The sequence below is a fragment of the Pomacea canaliculata genome, linkage group LG12 (assembly GCF_003073045.1).
Source record: "Pomacea canaliculata isolate SZHN2017 linkage group LG12, ASM307304v1, whole genome shotgun sequence".
Taxonomy (NCBI): domain Eukaryota; kingdom Metazoa; phylum Mollusca; class Gastropoda; order Architaenioglossa; family Ampullariidae; genus Pomacea; species Pomacea canaliculata.
The window spans coordinates 284,670-304,974 of record NC_037601.1 but is presented as its reverse complement, the minus strand read 5'-3'; the positions used below and the strand labels follow the sequence as shown (position 1 = coordinate 304,974).

Below are 20,305 nucleotides of genomic sequence, written 5' to 3'. Positions count from 1 at the left end.
GTCCCTTGCACTAGAAATAACGGATCGTCGCGGTTTGCACTTGTACCTGACTTATGTCCCTTGCACTAGAAATAACGGATTGTCACGGTTTGTACTTGTACCTGACTTATGTCCCTTGCACTTGAAATAACGGATTGTCACGGTTTGTACTTGTACCTGACTTATGTCCCTTGCACTAGAAATAACGGATTGTCACGGTTTGTACTTGTACCTGACTTATGTCCCTTGCACTTGAAATAACGGATTGTCACGGTTTGTACTTGTACCTGACTTATGTCCCTTGCACTAGAAATAACGGATTGTCACGGTTTGCACTTGTCCCTGCAGTAAGTCCCACTGCACAGCAATGAATAGGAACTGCACGACTTGACACAGACGCCGCCATCTTGTTCCTCTAGTGATGTCAACGACATCGACACACGATGACAGGTTTGATGATAGGTTTGCCGTGTGCTGTATGTGTGACTCGTGTTGTCAGTGGTCAGTTATGTCAGGTGAGGTGAGGTGAAGTGAGGTGAGGTGAGGTGAGGTGAGATGTGTGAGGTGAGGTGTGAGGTGAGGTGAGGTGTGAGGTGAGGTGAGGTTAGGTGAGGTGAGGTGTGATGCCGTGCCTTGCCTTGACTGAATGATGTTTTTCACGAGTGACAACAGCCATCTACAGCTTCTTTCCTTTTTCTTCACGTTATTTCTTTCTTTACTGTTTTCACTCCTTCTGTAGGTCTTGTGTCATCTGTGTCCGTCTCCCTGTGTGTTTGTGAGCGTGCGCGAGCTGGAGAAATGGTTTATTATTAACTCTTGAGATAAGTGTGTATGAGCCAGTGAGATATCCTTGATTATCAGCCTCGTCTCTTGTCGTGTCTGTCGTCCAGTTGGATGCCAGCTATGGCGGCGAGGCGGTCTTTACACACAACTGTAAACAACAAACAAAGTCAGGGTTAGGGTTAGGTAAAGTTACTTAGCATTGTATGTCATGATACTGTTTCTCATTTAGATGAAAGTCCAAATACAACTGAAATGTTGATGACATACCGCCACCCACTGTTAGTATACATGCAACATACAATATGAGGGTAGACGTGGACCAAATGGCATCTGTACAATTGAAAATGACACGTGTATGAACATAGACAGTAGAGTAGTCGTCAGAGTTTGTAAAGGTCTGTGTGACCATGTGCATCACGTGAGGTATAGAGACCAGTGTCAGAATCTTGTCTTGTTATTATTATCTATGATATACAGCCACCCTATGTTACGTAACCAACAGCTTTTGATGTTGATATGGGCCAGATGGCCTCCTAGAAACGGAATAAAATGTATTATTATTATTATTATTATTATTATTATTATTATTATTATTATTATTATTATTATTATTATTATTATTATTATTATTATTTAACGAACAAAGTCAGTAGGGTGGAGACACGTGTCACGTGGTACTGACATGTCCGCCTTAGTGTCCGTCAGTGCCCACTTGGCACACACACAAACACATCGCTAGACTTTTATTCTGAGCCCGCCTTCAGGTCACAGGTCATCGGTCAAACCTGTTTGGAAGATCCAGGACATGGCGGACAAGACGAGAGGTGATAACCTTTGACATGAGGACCTTGGTAGCACCTGTCACGTGGTGTAACACCGCACTGGCACTGCACAGATGACTGGGCGGCAACCCTCTGTAGTATATTCTCTGTCTGTCGTCAGCACATACATGTCTGTGTCACATCAGTCTACTCCTTGTCGGACAGACGAGTGATCACTTTCTTCTACTGACTCCATGTACAGGCGAGTAGACATCCTTGTCTCTGCCTGCGAACCAAATTAGTAATTAGTAATTAGTTATTCTTAATTCTTAATTCTATCATTAGTTATTCTTAATTCTATAATTGCAATGCTTGCCTCCGGTGCCAAAGTTACAGCCGTTGACAACGAACATACATCACTGACTTCACGAAGAGTTTCAGACAGATCTTTCGTTTATTTTGTATTGAACCTTAATATCCTAGTGGTGTGTGGTTTGATACTGTAAATAATGATACTGTTCTGTTTGATACTGTAATTAATATTACAGTTGTGTGTGGTTAGATACTGTAATTAATATTACAGTTGTGTGTGGTTAGATACTGTAATGATTGTTACTGTTCTGTTAGATACTGTAATTAATATTACAGTTCTGTGTGGTTAGATACTGTAATGATTGTTACTGTTCTGTTAGATACTGTAATTAATATTACAGTTGTGTGTGGTTAGATACTGTAATGATTGTTACTGTTCTGTTAGATACTGTAATTAATATTACAGTTCTGTTTGATATACTGTAATTAATATTCGTTTCTGTGTGGTTAGATACTGTAAATAATGATACTGTTCTGTTTGATACTGTAATTAATATTACAGTTGTGTGTGGTTAGATACTGTAATGATTGTTACTGTTCTGTTAGATACTGTAATTAATATTACAGTTCTGTGTGGTTAGATACTGTAATGATTGTTACTGTTCTGTTTGATACTGTAATTAATATTACAGTTGTGTGTGGTTAGATACTGTAATGATTGTTACTGTTCTGTTAGATACTGTAATTAATATTACAGTTCTGTGTGGTTAGATACTGTAATGATTGTTACTGTTCTGTTTGATACTGTAATTAATATTACAGTTGTGTGTGGTTAGATACTGTAATGATTGTTACTGTTCTGTTAGATACTGTAATTAATATTACAGTTGTGTGTGGTTAGATACTGTAATGATTGTTACTGTTCTGTTTGATACTGTAATTAATATTACAGTTGTGTGTGGTTAGATACTGTAATGATTGTTACTGTTCTGTTAGATACTGTAATTAATATTACAGTTCTGTGTGGTTAGATACTGTAATGATTGTTACTGTTCTGTTTGATACTGTAATTAATATTACAGTTCTGTGTGGTTAGATACTGTAATTAATATTACAGTTGTGTGTGGTTAGATACTGTAATGATTGTTACTGTTCTGTTTGATACTGTAATTAATATTACAGTTGTGTGTGGTTAGATACTGTAATTAATATTACAGTTGTGTGTGGTTAGATACTGTAATGATTGTTACTGTTCTGTTAGATACTGTAATTAATATTACAGTTCTGTGTGGTTAGATACTGTAATGATTGTTACTGTTCTGTTAGATACTGTAATTAATATTACAGTTGTGTGTGGTTAGATACTGTAATGATTGTTACTGTTCTGTTAGATACTGTAATTAATATTACAGTTCTGTTTGATATACTGTAATTAATATTCGTTTCTGTGTGGTTAGATACTGTAAATAATGATACTGTTCTGTTTGATACTGTAATTAATATTACAGTTCTGTGTGGTTAGATACTGTAATGATTGTTACTGTTCTGTTAGATACTGTAATTAATATTACAGTTGTGTGTGGTTAGATACTGTAATGATTGTTACTGTTCTGTTAGATACTGTAATTAATATTACAGTTCTGTTTGATATACTGTAATTAATATTCGTTTCTGTGTGGTTAGATACTGTAAATAATGATACTGTTCTGTTTGATACTGTAATTAATATTACAGTTCTGTGTGGTTAGATACTGTAATTAATATTACAGTTGTGTGTGGTTAGATACTGTAATGATTGTTACTGTTCTGTTTGATACTGTAATTAATATTACAGTTCTGTGTGGTTTGATACTGTAAATAATGATACTGTTCTGTTAGATACTGTAATTAATATTACAGTTCTGTGTGGTGAGATACTGTAATGATTGTTACTGTTCTGTTTGATACTGTAATTAATATTACAGTTCTGTGTGGTTTGATACTGTAAATAATGATACTGTTCTGTTTGATACTGTAATTAATATTACAGTTGTGTGTGGTTAGATACTGTAATTAATATTACAGTTGTGTGTGGTTAGATACTGTAATGATTGTTACTGTTCTGTTAGATACTGTAATTAATATTACAGTTCTGTGTGGTTAGATACTGTAATGATTGTTACTGTTCTGTTAGATACTGTAATTAATATTACAGTTGTGTGTGGTTAGATACTGTAATGATTGTTACTGTTCTGTTAGATACTGTAATTAATATTACAGTTCTGTTTGATATACTGTAATTAATATTCGTTTCTGTGTGGTTAAATACTGTAAATAATGATACTGTTCTGTTTGATACTGTAATTAATATTACAGTTGTGTGTGGTTAGATACTGTAATTAATATTACAGTTCTGTGTGGTTAGATACTGTAATGATTGTTACTGTTCTGTTAGATACTGTAATTAATATTACAGTTCTGTGTGGTTAGATACTGTAATGATTGTTACTGTTCTGTTAGATACTGTAATTAATATTACAGTTGTGTGTGGTTAGATACTGTAATGATTGTTACTGTTCTGTTTGATACTGTAATTAATATTACAGTTGTGTGTGGTTAGATACTGTAATGATTGTTACTGTTCTGTTAGATACTGTAATTAATATTACAGTTCTGTGTGGTTAGATACTGTAATGATTGTTACTGTTCTGTTTGATACTGTAATTAATATTACAGTTCTGTGTGGTTAGATACTGTAATTAATATTACAGTTGTGTGTGGTTAGATACTGTAATGATTGTTACTGTTCTGTTTGATACTGTAATTAATATTACAGTTCTGTGTGGTTTGATACTGTAAATAATGATACTGTTCTGTTTGATATACTGTAATTAATATTACAGTTCTGTGTGGTTAGATACTGTAATGATTGTTACTGTTCTGTTTGATACTGTAATTAATATTACAGTTCTGTGTGGTTTGATACTGTAAATAATGATACTGTTCTGTTTGATATACTGTAATTAATATTACAGTTCTGTGTGGTTAGATACTGTAAATAATGATACTGTTCTGTTTGATATACTGTAATTAATATTACAGTTCTGTGTGGTTTGATACTGTAAATAATGATACTGTTCTGTTTGATATACTGTAATTAATATTACAGTTGTGTGTGGTTAGATACTGTAATGATTGTTACTGTTCTGTTTGATACTGTAATTAATATTACAGTTCTGTGTGGTTAGATACTGTAATTAATATTACAGTTGTGTGTGGTTAGATACTGTAATTATTGTTACTGTTCTGTTTGATACTGTAATTAATATTACAGTTCTGTTTGATATACTGTAATTAATATTACAGTTCTGTGTGGTTAGATACTGTAATTATTGTTACTGTTCTGTTTGATACTGTAATTAATATTACAGTTCTGTTTGATACTGTAATTATTGTTACTGTTCTGTTTGATACTGTAATTAATATTACAGTTCTGTTTGATATACTGTAATTAATATTACAGTTCTGTGTGGTTAGACACTGTAATTAATATTACTGTTCTGTAATGTTTGATATACTGTAATTATTGTTACTGTTCTGTAATGTTTGATATACTGTAATCATTGTTACTGTAATGTTTGATATACTGTAATTATTGTTACTGTTCTGTACGGTTTGATAGTATTATTTAATAATACTATTCTGCACGGTTTATACTATAATTAGTATTACTGTTCTGTACGGTTTATACTATAATTAATATTGCTATTCTGTACGGTTTATACTATAATTAATATTGCTATTCTGTACGGTTTATACTATAATTAATATTGCTATTCTGTACGGTTTATACTATAATTAATATTACTATTCTGTACGGTTTATACTATAATTAATATTACTGTTCTGTACGGTTTATACTATAATTAATATTACTGTTCTGTACGGTTTACACTATAATAAATATTACTGGGCTGTAAGCTGTTCATGGTGTCATACACCAGTGACTAGGCCGAGGCCTGACACCACTGTCGAGGTGTCTTGTGTCACCTGTTGATGTCAGTTGTCAGATGGCACACCTGTAGTTAATTAGCAGGTGAACTAATAAAGCAGGGTTAGCTATGGAGTTCGTCCTTTGACCTTCTGGGGCAAGCTGCACAACTGTTGTAAACAAACAAAGAAATATTTCACTAACAGTTCTCAGGCCCTTGAGGTGCTGGCACGAGTCCGTCAGATGAACTTGCTGACCCCTGACCCGACTGTTAGACCAGTGCCACAAACACTTTTCTTAATTAAAGCAGTTTTAGTTCCAAACATTTTATAATCGTGTTGCTCACTGTGTTTCTAGTAAACTGATAATCCAAACACATTTCCTGCCTGACAGTGTTTCAACTTAGCGTGTCAGCTAAGGTCATGGTCGCTACTTCCGGTCCTTTCGGTCAGGCTGCTGAGGAAGCTCAGCCATGTGCATCAGGGTCAAACGGTGAATAATTGCGTGGCTTGATGCAGTCAAGGCCTTTGATGGTGGAGTGACTGCTGTCCACAGCTGGGTTCAGCTGTCAGGGCAGGGTGTCCACACTCGACACCTACAACACTTACAGAAAATATCCTCAGCGACCGGAAGCAAACGTCAGGCAAGGCTCGGGGCCAGGAGGGACCACACAGATATGTGACAACGAGAAGTAGGGAAGTATTTAGGGAAGTATTGACAGGCAGATCACTAGTCACGGTACAGAACAGCTGAAGCAAAGACAAATTAGAAAAAAGGCAGACAGATGGACAGACACATAGGCATGCAGATACACTTGATACACAGATACACCTTGTGACTGAAAAGAAAGGATAGAGAGAGAGGGACAGCATAACAGACGGACGGACGGAAGGACGGACAGACATTTTAGAAATTAATCCATAACATTACCTTAATTTTTATCGTAAAAGAGAGAATAAATACACACAGAGATAAAGAATGAGAAAACAGAAATACGGAAGAGAGAGAGAGAGGGATAAAGGGCTTCAAAGCTCCAAGATGAAAAACTTGCAAGTTGACACATGTCACTACACAACTACTGTCACACCTTGTGACTGAAAAGAAAGGAGAGAGAGGGGAGCAGTACAGCTGTCACTACACAACTACTGTCACGCCAGGGGAGCAGTACAGATGTCACTACTGACACTACACAACTACTGTCACGCCAGGGGAGCAGTACAGATGTCACTACTGACACTACACAACTACTGTCACACCAGGGGAGCAGTACAGATGTCACGACACAGGTACTGGTAACATCAAAGAAGTGTTCCGGTCCACTGCCCAGGAGGGTTTAGGAAGGTCGGGCAAGAAAACCCTGGTGGGTGGAAGGGCGAGTCGGGGTGTCATGGAGGAGGTTCTCGACCTTCGCGACTGACGAGGGCCTGAAGAGGGAGAAGGGGGGGGGGAGGAAGACATAGAGAGAGGGAGAGAGATAGAAATAGAAGAAAAACAGACAAGACAGAAAGACAAATAGATCAAGAATAAACAGTCAACAAAAGAGGAGCAGATGTGAGAGAGACAGAGACAGAGAGACAATAACAGAGTGGGAGGGATGAGAGAGACTGAAAAAGAGACAGAAGAAGGTGTGAGAAGCAAAACAGAAAGGAAGGTGTAAGAGAGACTGAGATAGACAAAAACAGAGACAGTTGTGTGAGAGATGGAGGAGAACAGATGCTGTAAGAGAGAAAGATAAAGACAAGAACACAGAGATGAGAGAGACAGAGAAACGACAGAGACAGAGACGGGAAAACAGAAAGAGCAAAGACAGACGAGAGAGAGAGATAAGACGAGAGACAGAGATAAAAAAGAGAGACAAGACAAAGGTGAGAGAAAGATAGACAAGAAGAGAGATGACAAGAAGAGAGAAGTGAGAAAGAGAGAGACAGAGAGAGGTCAGTGAGTGCACTGATGGACTGATGTCTGTACGCCGAGACTCACTCTTGGCCTCTTGCGAAGTGATCCGCTGTTAGTCTCGGCGAGCCGTAACAAAGAATGTGAATAAACCGGAAGCTTTGTCGTCTCGTGCCTCGTTTTAGTAGTTAACTGGAAACAATCATCTGCCAGCAGTGCAGGGACATTGGTTGGTGGTGTGACTGAGGCATGAGTGAGTCGTGACTAGAGTGAGACAGAGACGTGACAGGAGTGAGTCGTGACTGGAGTGAGACAGAGACGTGACATGAGTGAGTCGTGACTAGAGTGAGACAGAGACGTGACATGAGTGAGTCGTGACTGGAGTGAGACAGAGACGTGACATGAGTGAGTCGTGACTAGAGTGAGACAGAGACGTGACATGAGTGAGTCGTGACTAGAGTGAGACAGAGACGTGACATGATGAGTCGTGACTAAGTGAGACAGAGACGTGAGTCGTGACTAGAGTGAGACAGAGACGTGACATGAGTGAGTCTTCACTAGAGTGAGACAGAGACGTGACATGAGTGAGTCGTGACTAGAGTGAGACAGAGACGTGACATGAGTGAGTCGTGACTGAGTGAGACAGAGACGTGACTGAGTGAGTCGTGACTAGAGTGAGACAGAGACGTGACATGAGTGAGTCGACTAGAGTAGAGTGAGTCGTGATGAGTGAGACAGAGACGTGACATGAGTGAGTCGTGGAGTGAGACAGAGACGTGACATGAGTGAGTCGTGACTAGAGTGAGACAGAGACGTGACATGAGTGAGTCGTGACTAGAGTGAGACAGAGACGTGACATGAGTGAGTCGTGACTAGAGTGAGACAGAGACGTGACATGAGTGAGTCGTGACTAGAGTGAGACAGAGACGTGACATGAGTGAGTCGTGACTAGAGTGAGACAGAGACGTGACATGAGTGAGTCGTGACTAGAGTGAGACAGAGACGTGACATGAGTGAGTCGTGACTAGAGTGAGACAGAGACGTGACATGAGTGAGTCGTGACTAGAGTGAGACAGAGACGTGACATGAGTGAGTCGTGACTAGAGTGAGACAGAGACGTGACATGGGTGAGTCGTGACTAGAGTGAGACAGAGACGTGACATGAGTGAGTCGTGACTAGAGTGAGACAGAGACGTGACATGAGTGAGTCGTGACTAGAGTGAGACAGAGACGTGACAGGAGTGAGTCGTGACTAGAGTGAGACAGAGACGTGACATGAGTGAGTCGTGACTAGAGTGAGACAGAGACGTGACATGGGTGAGTCGTGACTAGAGAGACAGAGACGTGACATGGGTGAGTCGTGACTAGAGTGAGACAGAGACGTGACATGAGTGAGTCGTGACTAGAGTGAGACAGAGACGTGACAGAGTGAGTCGTGACTAGAGTGAGACAGAGACGTGACATGAGTGAGTCGTGACTAGAGTGAGACAGAGACGTGACATGAGTGAGTCGTGACTAGAGTGAGACAGAGACGTGACATGAGTGAGTCGTGACTAGAGTGACAGAGACGTGACAGGAGTGAGTCGTGACTAGAGTGAGACAGAGACGTGACATGAGTGAGTCGTGACTAGAGTGAGACAGAGACGTGACAGGAGTGAGTCGTGACTAGAGTGAGACAGAGACGTGACATGAGTGAGTCGTGACTAGAGTGAGACAGAGACGTGACATGAGTGAGTCGTGACTAGAGTGAGACAGAGACGTGACTGACTGAGTGAGTCGTGACTAGAGTGAGACAGAGACGTGACAGGAGTGAGTCGTGACTAGAGTGAGACAGAGACGTGACATGAGTGAGTCGTGACTAGAGTGAGACAGAGACGTGACAATGAGTGAGTCGTGAAGTAGACGGTGAGTTAGAGACGTGAGTAGGGCGAGACTGAGGCATGAGTGAGTCGTGACTAGAGTGAGACAGAGACGTGACATGAGTGAGTCGTGACTAGAGTGAGACAGAGACGTGACATGAGTGAGTCGTGACTAGAGTGAGACAGAGACGTGAGTAGGGCGAGACTGAGGCATGAGTGAGTCGTGACTAGAGTGAGACAGAGACGTGATATGAGTGAGTCGTGACTAGAGTGAGACAGAGACGTGACATGAGTGAGTCGTGACTAGAGTTAGACAGAGACGTGACATGAGTGAGTCGTGACTAGAGTGAGACAGAGACGTGAGTAGGGCGAGACCGAGACACGAGGGAGCGGCCAGTAAGTTAGTTGGTGTCCAGTGGTGAGATCATCCCACTGTAGACGACTCTGTGACAACGTTGGCCTGTGGCTGACCGTCGGACATCTTGTTTACAACATGTTTGTTTGTTTGTTTGTTTTGGTGAACGTGAACATCAGTCAATGGATGAATAAAGGTTTCAGGCGATAATATGATAATACTGGCCTGCTGTGTGTTGTTGTTGTTGACATGTTTTGTGTGTTTCAATGCGTCAGTTACGTCATCGCCGACGAAAATCCATGAGCGGTGGAGGTTGCGTCACGCGTGACGTCAAATCTATTCACTCCAGCGAGTTTCCAACATCCGGGGTCACTGCATGAGACTCTCACGTGACGAAGTTCTACAAGGTCCGCACACAACGTGTTTGTCAACATGTTCCTGTAAACAATTTAATGTCATCTCAAGTGATGCTCACCGTCGTCAAGGCGCTGTGTTCCCAAAATGGCGGAAACTTGCATCATCGAGATCATCGCTCTTGTCGCCTAGACGACGGCAGTCGTGCGCAACAACTGCTGGTCCCAACGATAATTTTGTTAAACACACTCTCACACACACACACAGACACACATACAGACACTCACACACACACACAGACACACAGACACACATACACACACACACACACGCTGACACACACACACACCATGCATTATTGTGAGTGAATGGAAGTTGAGGTTGTTGTTTATTGTGACTACCTGTGTGACTACCTGTCTGTCTGTTGGTGAGGTCTTGTAGTTAAACTGTCTGTCTGTCTGTCTGTGTCACCTGCACTCTACAGTGCCTTTCAGACGAGGAATATAAATAAAATCAAAACACAGACAACAATTTAAAATTTGAAAATATAATATAATTTAAAAATCAAAAGAGAAACACAACACAAAACAATTCCTAATTTCCCAACCTCACAGTTCTAACACACGTTTCTTCCAAAGTTTCAAAAGTATTCACTCTTCTTGCACAGTTCCTCTCAAAGTCTCACTTGAAACGACACAACGTGTCCGCTTGTAAGATACACCATATATCCACATGAAAAGTACACAAAGTTTCCACTTCTTCTTGAAGTTATATCCCAAAGAAAATCCACAAGAAAATCCACAAGTAAATCCAAAAGTAAAACCTGGAGAGAAGAACAAAACCATTCTTTAGATAAATGTAAATTCACTCTTAGCTACTTCAAACCATGTTCATGAAGTATACACAAATAGATCGCACTCATCCAATACAGAAATACACATTCACCGAAAAAATCAACTAAGATTCACACTCACCTCAACAGGTTCAATGCTAACAAAAGTACAAACGAGTCTGGTAACTTCAAGTCAGTTCAGGACTTGTACAACACAAGTCTGGTCTGATCTGGTCAGGACTTGATACAAGTCAGGACAGTCTGGTCAGGACTTGTCACAACAATCTGGTCAGGATTTGTACAACAACACACAGTCCGTCAAGACTGGTTACAAAACAAAAACCGTCCGCTCCTCCGGACCACTGACAACACCAAAGAGACTGTCCCTTCTCCCCGCTCCCGTCAAGGAAAAACCCCAATCAAACCACACACATCGAAAACACTATCACACTCTTTCCTTTGTTCGAACTAATCAACAAACAACCTATCAACAGAACTTAATTACACAAAGACCGGCCAGCCATCCCTGTATGGCGCGGCACGCCTCAGGCTGTTGACACTGACAGCCCACTAATAGGTGTTTTACCACCTTCCCTTTCCAATTACTTCTCCCTATCCCCTTCCTAACTAAATAAAAAAAAAAAATATTTAAACAAAATACACAGCAGGTTTGTGACAGTCTGTCTGTCTGTCTGTTTGTTGGTGAGGTCTTGCAGTTCTGTGTTAATGCCTGTTAACAGATCTCTGACGTCTGTAGACGCACACAGAAACAGACACAACACACACACACACACACACAAACACAAACACACACACACACACACACACACACACACACAACACACACACACACACACACACACAACACACACACACACACACAAACACACACACACACACAACACACAGACACACAAAACACACACACACAAACACACACACAGACACGCACAAACACACAACACACACAACACACACACACAAACACACACACACACAGAACACACACACACACACAGACACGCACAACACACACACACACACACAGACACGCACAAAACACACACACACAAACACACACACAGACACACACACGCACAAAAAACACACACACACAAACACACACACAGACACACACACGCACAAAAACACACACACACACACACACACACAAAACACACACACACACACACAGACACGCACAAAAACACACACACACAAACACACACACAGACACACACACGCACAAAAACACACACACACACACTACTAGAAGTTCACGCGCTGCCGACAGTAAAGCTCTCTAACAAGGGGAGCTCACCTGTCCTCACTGCGCCCCCACTCACCCCACTCACCCACTACGTACTCACTGTTTGCTCACAGCTCAGGCGGCGTGCACGTGCAGCTACTCCACTGTGTGGGACAAGTGCACCGACAGTCAATACAGCGCTCGGCACACTGCTGCTGGTGCTTAGCAGCTTTGTTTACTTCACTGAAGTTGTTTACTTTACTGCATTTGTTTACTTCACTGAAGTACGCAGTAGGCTGCACGCGGTATTGCCACGTGTTAAGTAGCATCCTTCTTTTATCTTTACTGCCACTGTGGAGTGTGTGTGTTTGCGTGTATGTTTGTGTGTTTATTTGTGTATGTGTGTGCGTGTTTGTGTGTGCGTGTTGGTGTGTCTTTTGTGTATGTGTGTGTGTGTTTCGCAATAACTGTCGACAGTAAACTCGAGTGACACAAGACAAATAGGAGGAGGACCTCGCTGTTATAAATGTTGCAGGAAATGTTTGCTGCCAGTAGGCGTGACAGTATGCGATGTATATATATATCTCAATGTCTATATATATATATCGATATTTCTGTGGCCTCACACATTCCCAACGTCTGCCTCTTGAAGTCCTAGTGCCCTTGAATTGAAGAAAAGATAAAATAAGAAAGAGCAGATGAGGATGAAGAAGTCCGCGGAGACATACAGTACACGTGTCAGCGTGCAGCACGTGCGGCGTCTCCAACACGCGCTGCTTTGAATCATTTCATGTCATTTGATGATCGACTCACAGATGTGATGTGAGAGGTTTGTCGTTCTCTCACCTTCTCACTGCCTGCAGTCAGTCACACGCACACTCACCTCCAGGGTGTCCACCATCAGCGGACACCATGAACAACTTCAGCGCTGTCCCAGCAGCGCCTGGCCTCATACCCTGGGACAATCCACACGACATCCTAACTCGCAGCCAGTACTTAGTGGCGGTCTACATCTTGAACTGTGTCATCAAGCCTGTCGTCGTCGTTATCGGCCTGCCCACCAACGTCATCAACTGTGTGGTGTTCTGGCGCCAGGGACTTGGGGACCGCATGAACGTCTGTCTCTTGGCTCTGTCCGTGGCCGACCTCGGCCTCATCACCATGTGTGCGATCTTCGGGATGACATATTACATCGAGAGGGTTGACCCGGTCACGTGGGATGGCCTTTACGCTTTCTTTCAAGCTTACTTAACCGGAGTGGGTCAGGGGTTCCGCACTGCCTCTGGATGTATCACCACGGTGATAGCCGTGGAGCGCTGTCTGTGTGTCGTGTTCCCCCTCAAGGCGGCCTCTTTGATCCGCACCCGCACCATGGCGGTGATGATGGTCTTCATCCTTTGTTTCTCTCAGGCGGCCCTTTTCACGATGCCCGCGCGATTTGTAGTACTTCGAGTTAATAATACCTCGGCAAAGTTCGGACTTGTCAGTTCTGAGTTGTTTATGAACAATCAAATTTTCTTTACAGTTCTAGAAAACATTGTGATGATGAATGTCATCCCCATCGCCACATTCGTTGTCGTTGCCGTGTGCACCGCCCTGACGGTGGTCAAGCTGAGGGCCGCCATGACCTGGCGGAAGACGACCAGCTGCAGCAGTGAGGGAGGTCAAGGGCAGCACACGGCACTGACCAAGATGCTGGTGCTGGTGTGCTGTGTCTACATCCTCACCACCATCCCCTGGGTCATCTTCTACCTCGCGAACGTCACAGTGCACGAGTTTTCTCTGGTGGGCCAGTACTACAATTTATACATGACCTCCATCGTCACGGTCTATTACTTCCCTTATATCAATAGCTCCCTCAGTTTTTTCGTTTTCTTTGGCAGATCCACCCGCTTCCAAAAACACGTTTTACGTTTGTGTTGCGATTTGTCTAAGTTTCAATCGGCAAAAGGACGGACAACAGCTGCTGTGGGTTAGACGCTGTATCAGATGTCACGTGGTTAGTGTCACGTGGTTAGACACTGTATCAGATGTCACGTGGTTAGTGTCACGTGGTTAGACACTGTATCAGATGTCACGTGGTTAGTGTCACGTGGTTAGACGCTGTATCAGATGTCACGTGGTTAGACACTGTATCAGATGTCACGTGGTTAGTGTCACGTGGTTAGACGCTGTATCAGATGTCACGTGGTTAGACACTGTATCAGATGTCACGTGGTTAGTGTCGCGTGGTTAGACACTGTATCAGATGTCACGTGGTTAGTGTCACGTCGTTAGACACTGTATCAGATGTCACGTGGTTAGTGTCACGTGGTTAGACGCTGTATCAGATGTCACGTGGTTAGACGCTATACTGAGACGCGCACTCTCTGTCTCTCACACACAGACTTCTGTTTCTCTCTCTCAGGTAATTAACTGTCAGGTGTAGAGCAAAGACAACGAAATGGATGTTGATAACGACAGGTATAACTGTCTACTTATTATGTCACATGAGCATAAGTATGACTAATTATTATGTCATATAACACCTTAAACAACTTTAGTTTCATGAGTACGAGCTTGATGATGTTTATTGTAGCAAAGAAAGGAAATGTAAACATTCACCTGTTGTAAACTGCCAATCGGTGTCAAGAAAACAGACGAGGCGCCCTCTGATGGCGGACAGTCTAAGAGCAGCCGCCATGTACACAAGTAAGAAAGATTTTACTGAATTCCTCAGGGAGTTGGTGCAGGTCATGTCCTTTATACACAACCAAGCAACATTATCTTCTCGCTCGCTGCTCTCATTATCTTCTCGCTCGCTGCTCTCACAATGCTGATACTTTATTTTCTGAGATGATAATGGACTTTCGGACTACATACTACATACTCATGTTAGGACAAAGAGGAGTTGTGTTCCAGGCGATGAATACTAGAAATAATTAACACTTATCACAATGTAGAAACCGACTGTCAACATGTATTTTCATCTTTCAACATCATAGATGTTGGTGGCGGTATGAATGTAGAACTCAAACTTTATGTGGCATGTTGAATATTTCAAACTATTTGACAGTCAAGCAGGCAGCTAGGTATTGGTGAGACCTGCACTGTGATGTTGAAGGCTGATAACAATCATATCGAAGACGTTGTTTGTCATACAATGTATCAGGTTGAAGTTAAGAAATGTAGAAGGATCCATAGTCAACATGGCCGCCAGCCGTTATTTTTAATGAATAGATGCTAAAGTAGTTCTAACTTAACTTATCGCAGAAACATTGACTCACGGAGGACAATAAATGTCGGTAACAAGACGGTTAGACCACTTTAGGGTATGCTAGACCTCTACCGGTGTGGGATTTAACTTGTCCCAAGATGCTTGTGGAATATTTGGTAATGAGAAGTAGTATTGATGAAATTGAAGACTTTCTGTGTTCTGCTGAAAGTTAAGATCGACTGTGATCTGTGGCAACGACAGTGACGATGATGGCCTGTTCTTCTACTTGTCTTGGATCGGGTGGACACGCCTGTCTCTACACTCTGCTGTACTTACAAATAGAATGGTATAGATGGACTGAAAGACAGACATTGAGATGGTTCACACGCCAAACGCTTTGCTTTTCTGTTTCTGAGAGCTGATTGAATACACAAGAACTGAAAGACAGAGAGACGATTTACAATAAATTAGCTCTTGAACTATTTGAAATTTCTCGCTAGAGTGTACCGGTTGACGGAGGGACCTCGCTAAAGGCCGCAGGTGACACGGCTAACCCCTGAGGGAGATCTTGAGAGGCTAGACCCTCGACAGTGTCCCGAATGACGGTCTTACACAGTGTCGTCCCGGGTGACATGGGTGACGTGGATAACGTGGGTGACACGTATAACATGGATGCCATAGATGACATGGATGAATCAGATCAGCTTGCGCTGCTTGACTGCTACGTTAAGAGGTTCCTTGTGTCCCTTGAGGGTAGAGACCGCGCTCCTTGCTAAGGCATCGGTCTTGTGCTTGTATGTAAGGGAATGTTCACGAGGTGGGAGACTGGTCTTGTGCTTGTATGCAAAACGTTTTTCTTGTTGCTATTCACCCCCAGTGGAGCATAGGGCCGCAACCACACCCCGCCATCGGACCCTGTTCTGGGCGTCCCTCTCCAGTTGGGACCAGGTCATGCCAGCTATCTCTGCCTCTCTGTGGACTGATCGTCTCCACGTCTGTCTGGGTCTCCCAACCCTGCGCCTCCCCTGTTGGTTCCAGCCCAGAGCTTGTCTTGTTAAACTGTCGGCTGGCTTTCATAAGGTGTGACCGATCCAGCCCCACTTCCGCTTCCTGATGTCTTGGCTGGCAGGTGTTTGGTTGGTTCTCTCCCACAGGTCTGTATTGGAGATCTTCTCAGGCCATCTGATGTTGATGATGTGGCGCAGACATCTGTTGACGAATGTCTTTAACTTGTTGGTGATGGTATTCGTCACTCGCCATGTCTCAGATCCCTACAGAAGGACTGACTTTACACTTATCTTAAAGATGCGGATCTTGGTGTGTAGAGATAATGCAAGAGATTGCTGATGGGATATGTAAGGGACTGGTCTTGGGAGCAGTTTTCTTAAGAACACGGAGAGAGAAAGTGATAGCATGAGAAAGACAAAAGAAAAGGGGATACTAGAGAAAGACATAATGAGGTTAATAGAGTTGCATCGAGGTTAATAGAGAAAAACATGAAGAAAATATGACTGTGAGCAACAGATATAAGCAATAAATATACGGGTATAGGATGAAAGAGTTCATTTGCTGTCCTACCTGAGCTGATTTACTTCTCTCGTATAGGGTTCTGATGTTCCAGGTCTCTATCCTGGTTTTTGTCTTGGCCGTGAGAAGATGTGGCGAGCTGGCTTCCCGAGGGCTTTCACCAGCATACGTCACAGGCCCTGGTGGAGGGATCTTCCCGTCCAGGCTCTCGTTGTCCTTGTGGTGGATTTCTTTCTGTAACAGGGGTTGTTTTACAGGTGGGGTTGCTAGCCACGACCAACCCTTCTCCGTCATCCGGGCTTGGGACCGACAGGTTACCCGGGGGGTTTCCAAGCGGAGTTGAAAGATTACGAAGACTTTAGAATACAACACACAGACGCACACACATACACACTCTACATACTACAGACTGCCGGCATTCTCCTTTATTTTGTGTTTACTTGGACAACCATTTTAGCCACGTGATCGGGACTACAATGCATCGGAGGTTGGTGGTGGTGGTGGTGGTGGTGGTGGTGGTGAGAGTGGTGGTGAGAGTGGCGACAGTGGTAGAGGAAACTAGAGAAAGCAGTAGTGGTAAGTTCTTGTCAAAGAACATGTTTAGCAAATACCTACACAGCGTCAATCGTGCTATCAAATAACTACATAGTGTTTTACAAGTAAAATCTTGTCTTAAAAGGAAATAATTAATAATTAATTACTTCTCCTTCACATCGCCTTGTTATTATCAAACGATTTACTTTTCCTTTCACATCAATTATTATTATTACACGAGGACGGCTGGGATGTAATTCAGTTGCTACTGATTGTGATCAACGCTCATAAAATACCAATAAAAAAAATTAAAAAACAATTTTTTTACTTATTGAACTCAAAATTTTCTGTGGAGAGTGACTGATACTTCATGGCAAAGACTCAGTTAAAGAATTCTGAAAGAACAGAAATAGGTGTTTAAAAAATAAACAGTCGTTGGCTAAAACACTCCGAAATTTTTATTTTACTACCAGAGGGTGGGGAAGTAGTAGTTAGGAAGTTCTGAAACGAGGGGGGACGAAGGAGGGATTGAAGGCGCTGCCCTAGGGCTACATGGGGAAATCCGTGTTCATCATCAATCGTATACTGATGACACGCAGCTGCACAGCTCCACGACCCCCACTAGTCTCACTCTTCTGTCAGCACCATACAAGTCTGTCTTCATGTAGCCAAAGACTGGGTGGTGTCAAAAATACTGAAGGAGGATAAAGCGGAAACCCTCCAACGCTCGAGAAGAGGAAATCACTCATCGCTCGTCAGTCCACCCAATCACACCAAGGTGGAAACAACCAGCATTCCTTGCTGTCATCCGTCAGGAACCTGGCATTCATTGTCACTGCAGACATGACATTTGATGGACAAGTGACAGCTGTCTGTCAGTCTATCTGCCTATAATGACAAGTTACAGCTGTCTGTCAGTCTGTCTATTATGATAGACAAGTTACAGCTGTCAGTCTGTCTATTATGATAGACAAGTTACAGCTGTCTGTCAGTCTGTCTGCCTATAATGACAAGTTACAGCTGTCTGTCAGTCTGTCTATTATGATAGACAAGTTACAGCTGTCAGTCTGTCTGCCTATAATGACAAGTTACAGCTGTCAGTCTGTCTATTATGATAAACAAGTGACAGCTGTCAGTCTGTCTATTATGATAGACAAGTTACAGCTGTCTGCCAGTCTGTCTATTATGATAGACAAGTTACAGCTGTCTGCCAGTCTGTCTATTATAATAGACAAGTTACAGCTGTCAGACTGTCTGCCTATAATGACAAGTGTCAGCTGTCAGTCTGTCTATTATGATAAACAAGTGACAGCTGTCAGTCTGTCTATTATGATAGACAAGTTACAGCTGTCTGCCAGTCTGCCTATTATGATAAACAAGTGACAGCTGCCTGTCAGTCTGTCTGCCTATAATGACAAGTCACAGCTGTCTGTCAGTCTGTCTATTATGATAGACAAGTTACAGCTGCCTGTCAGTCTGTCTGCCTATAATGACAAGTTACAGCTGTCTGTCTGTCTATTATGCTAGACAAGTTACAGCTGTCAGTCTGTTATGATAGACAAGTTACAGCTGTCTGTCAGTCTGCCTATCATGATAAACAAGTGACAGCTGTCAGTCTGTCAGTCTATTATGCTAGACAAGTTACAGCTGTCAGTCTATTATGATAGACAAGTTACAGCTGTCTGCCAGTCTGCCTATTATGATAAACAAGTGACAGCTGTCAGTCTGTCTATTATGATAAACAAGTTACAGCTGTCAGTCTGTCTGTCTATTATGATAAACAAGTGACAGCTGTCAGTCTGTCTGTCTATTATGATAAACAAGTGACAGCTGTCAGTCTGTCTATTATGATAGACAAGTTACAGCTGTCTATCAGTCTGTCTATTATGATAAACAAGTGACAGCTGTCCGTCTGTTTATTATGATAGACAAGTTACAGCTGTCTATCAGTCTGCCTATTATGATAAACAAGTGACAGCTGTCTGTCAGTCTGTGTATTATGAGCTACGTATGATCAGCGCCATCTGTCACCTTTTCTCTGAAATAAGGATGTGGGACAGGTTGGCAGGCAGTTAACCGCTAGTATTCCTGCCTCCTGCTCCTCCCAACCGAATCACAGACTACCACGGGCTGGACCATAGACCAACATGGCTTCTTGCTGAACAAGCTTTTAACCCTAAAACACTGGTGTCAAACAGGGATGAATTCTGTCCCCGTACTATTCCTACTGGCCATGGACTGGCTCATGAAACAAACAACAAAATACAAGAAAGAGGAATTTGTTGGACACTGACATGTGTACTGGAGGGCAGATTATGCTGATGACATTGTTATGTTCTTCAGACAGCGGAAAGATGCGAAGGAAAAGATCAACAATCGGAGCAAAAATGCATAAAAATATGATTTAAAATAAACACAGGCAAAACAAAAGAAATGAGACAGAATGCAAGTCAAGAGAACCCACCAGAACTGATAACAAAGAAGTAGAGGAGACTGAAGAATTGACATACCTTGGCAGTGTAGTAACAACAGATGGAGATACAGAACAGGATGTGAAGAACTGACTCATCAAGCACATCAAGCATTTTCCATGCTAGAAGAAATTTAGCAGTCAAGGCTCTAAGGAACAGAAAATGAAGAATCTACAGAAGCAATGTCTTTTCAGTCTCACTCTGTGAAGTGAATGCTGGAAGACATCAGC

At 42.2% G+C, this 20,305-nt stretch overlaps 1 protein-coding gene across 1 annotated transcript in view; it reads left to right on the top strand.

The window, feature by feature from the left end:
- Positions 1-20,305, top strand: part of LOC112577285 — a 40,358-nt gene that overhangs the window by 13,653 nt on the left and 6,400 nt on the right. Inside the window, 1 exon segment of the mRNA XM_025260336.1 lies at positions 13,953-14,208. Within this exon segment, the coding sequence (XP_025116121.1) occupies positions 13,953-14,208 (256 nt within the window).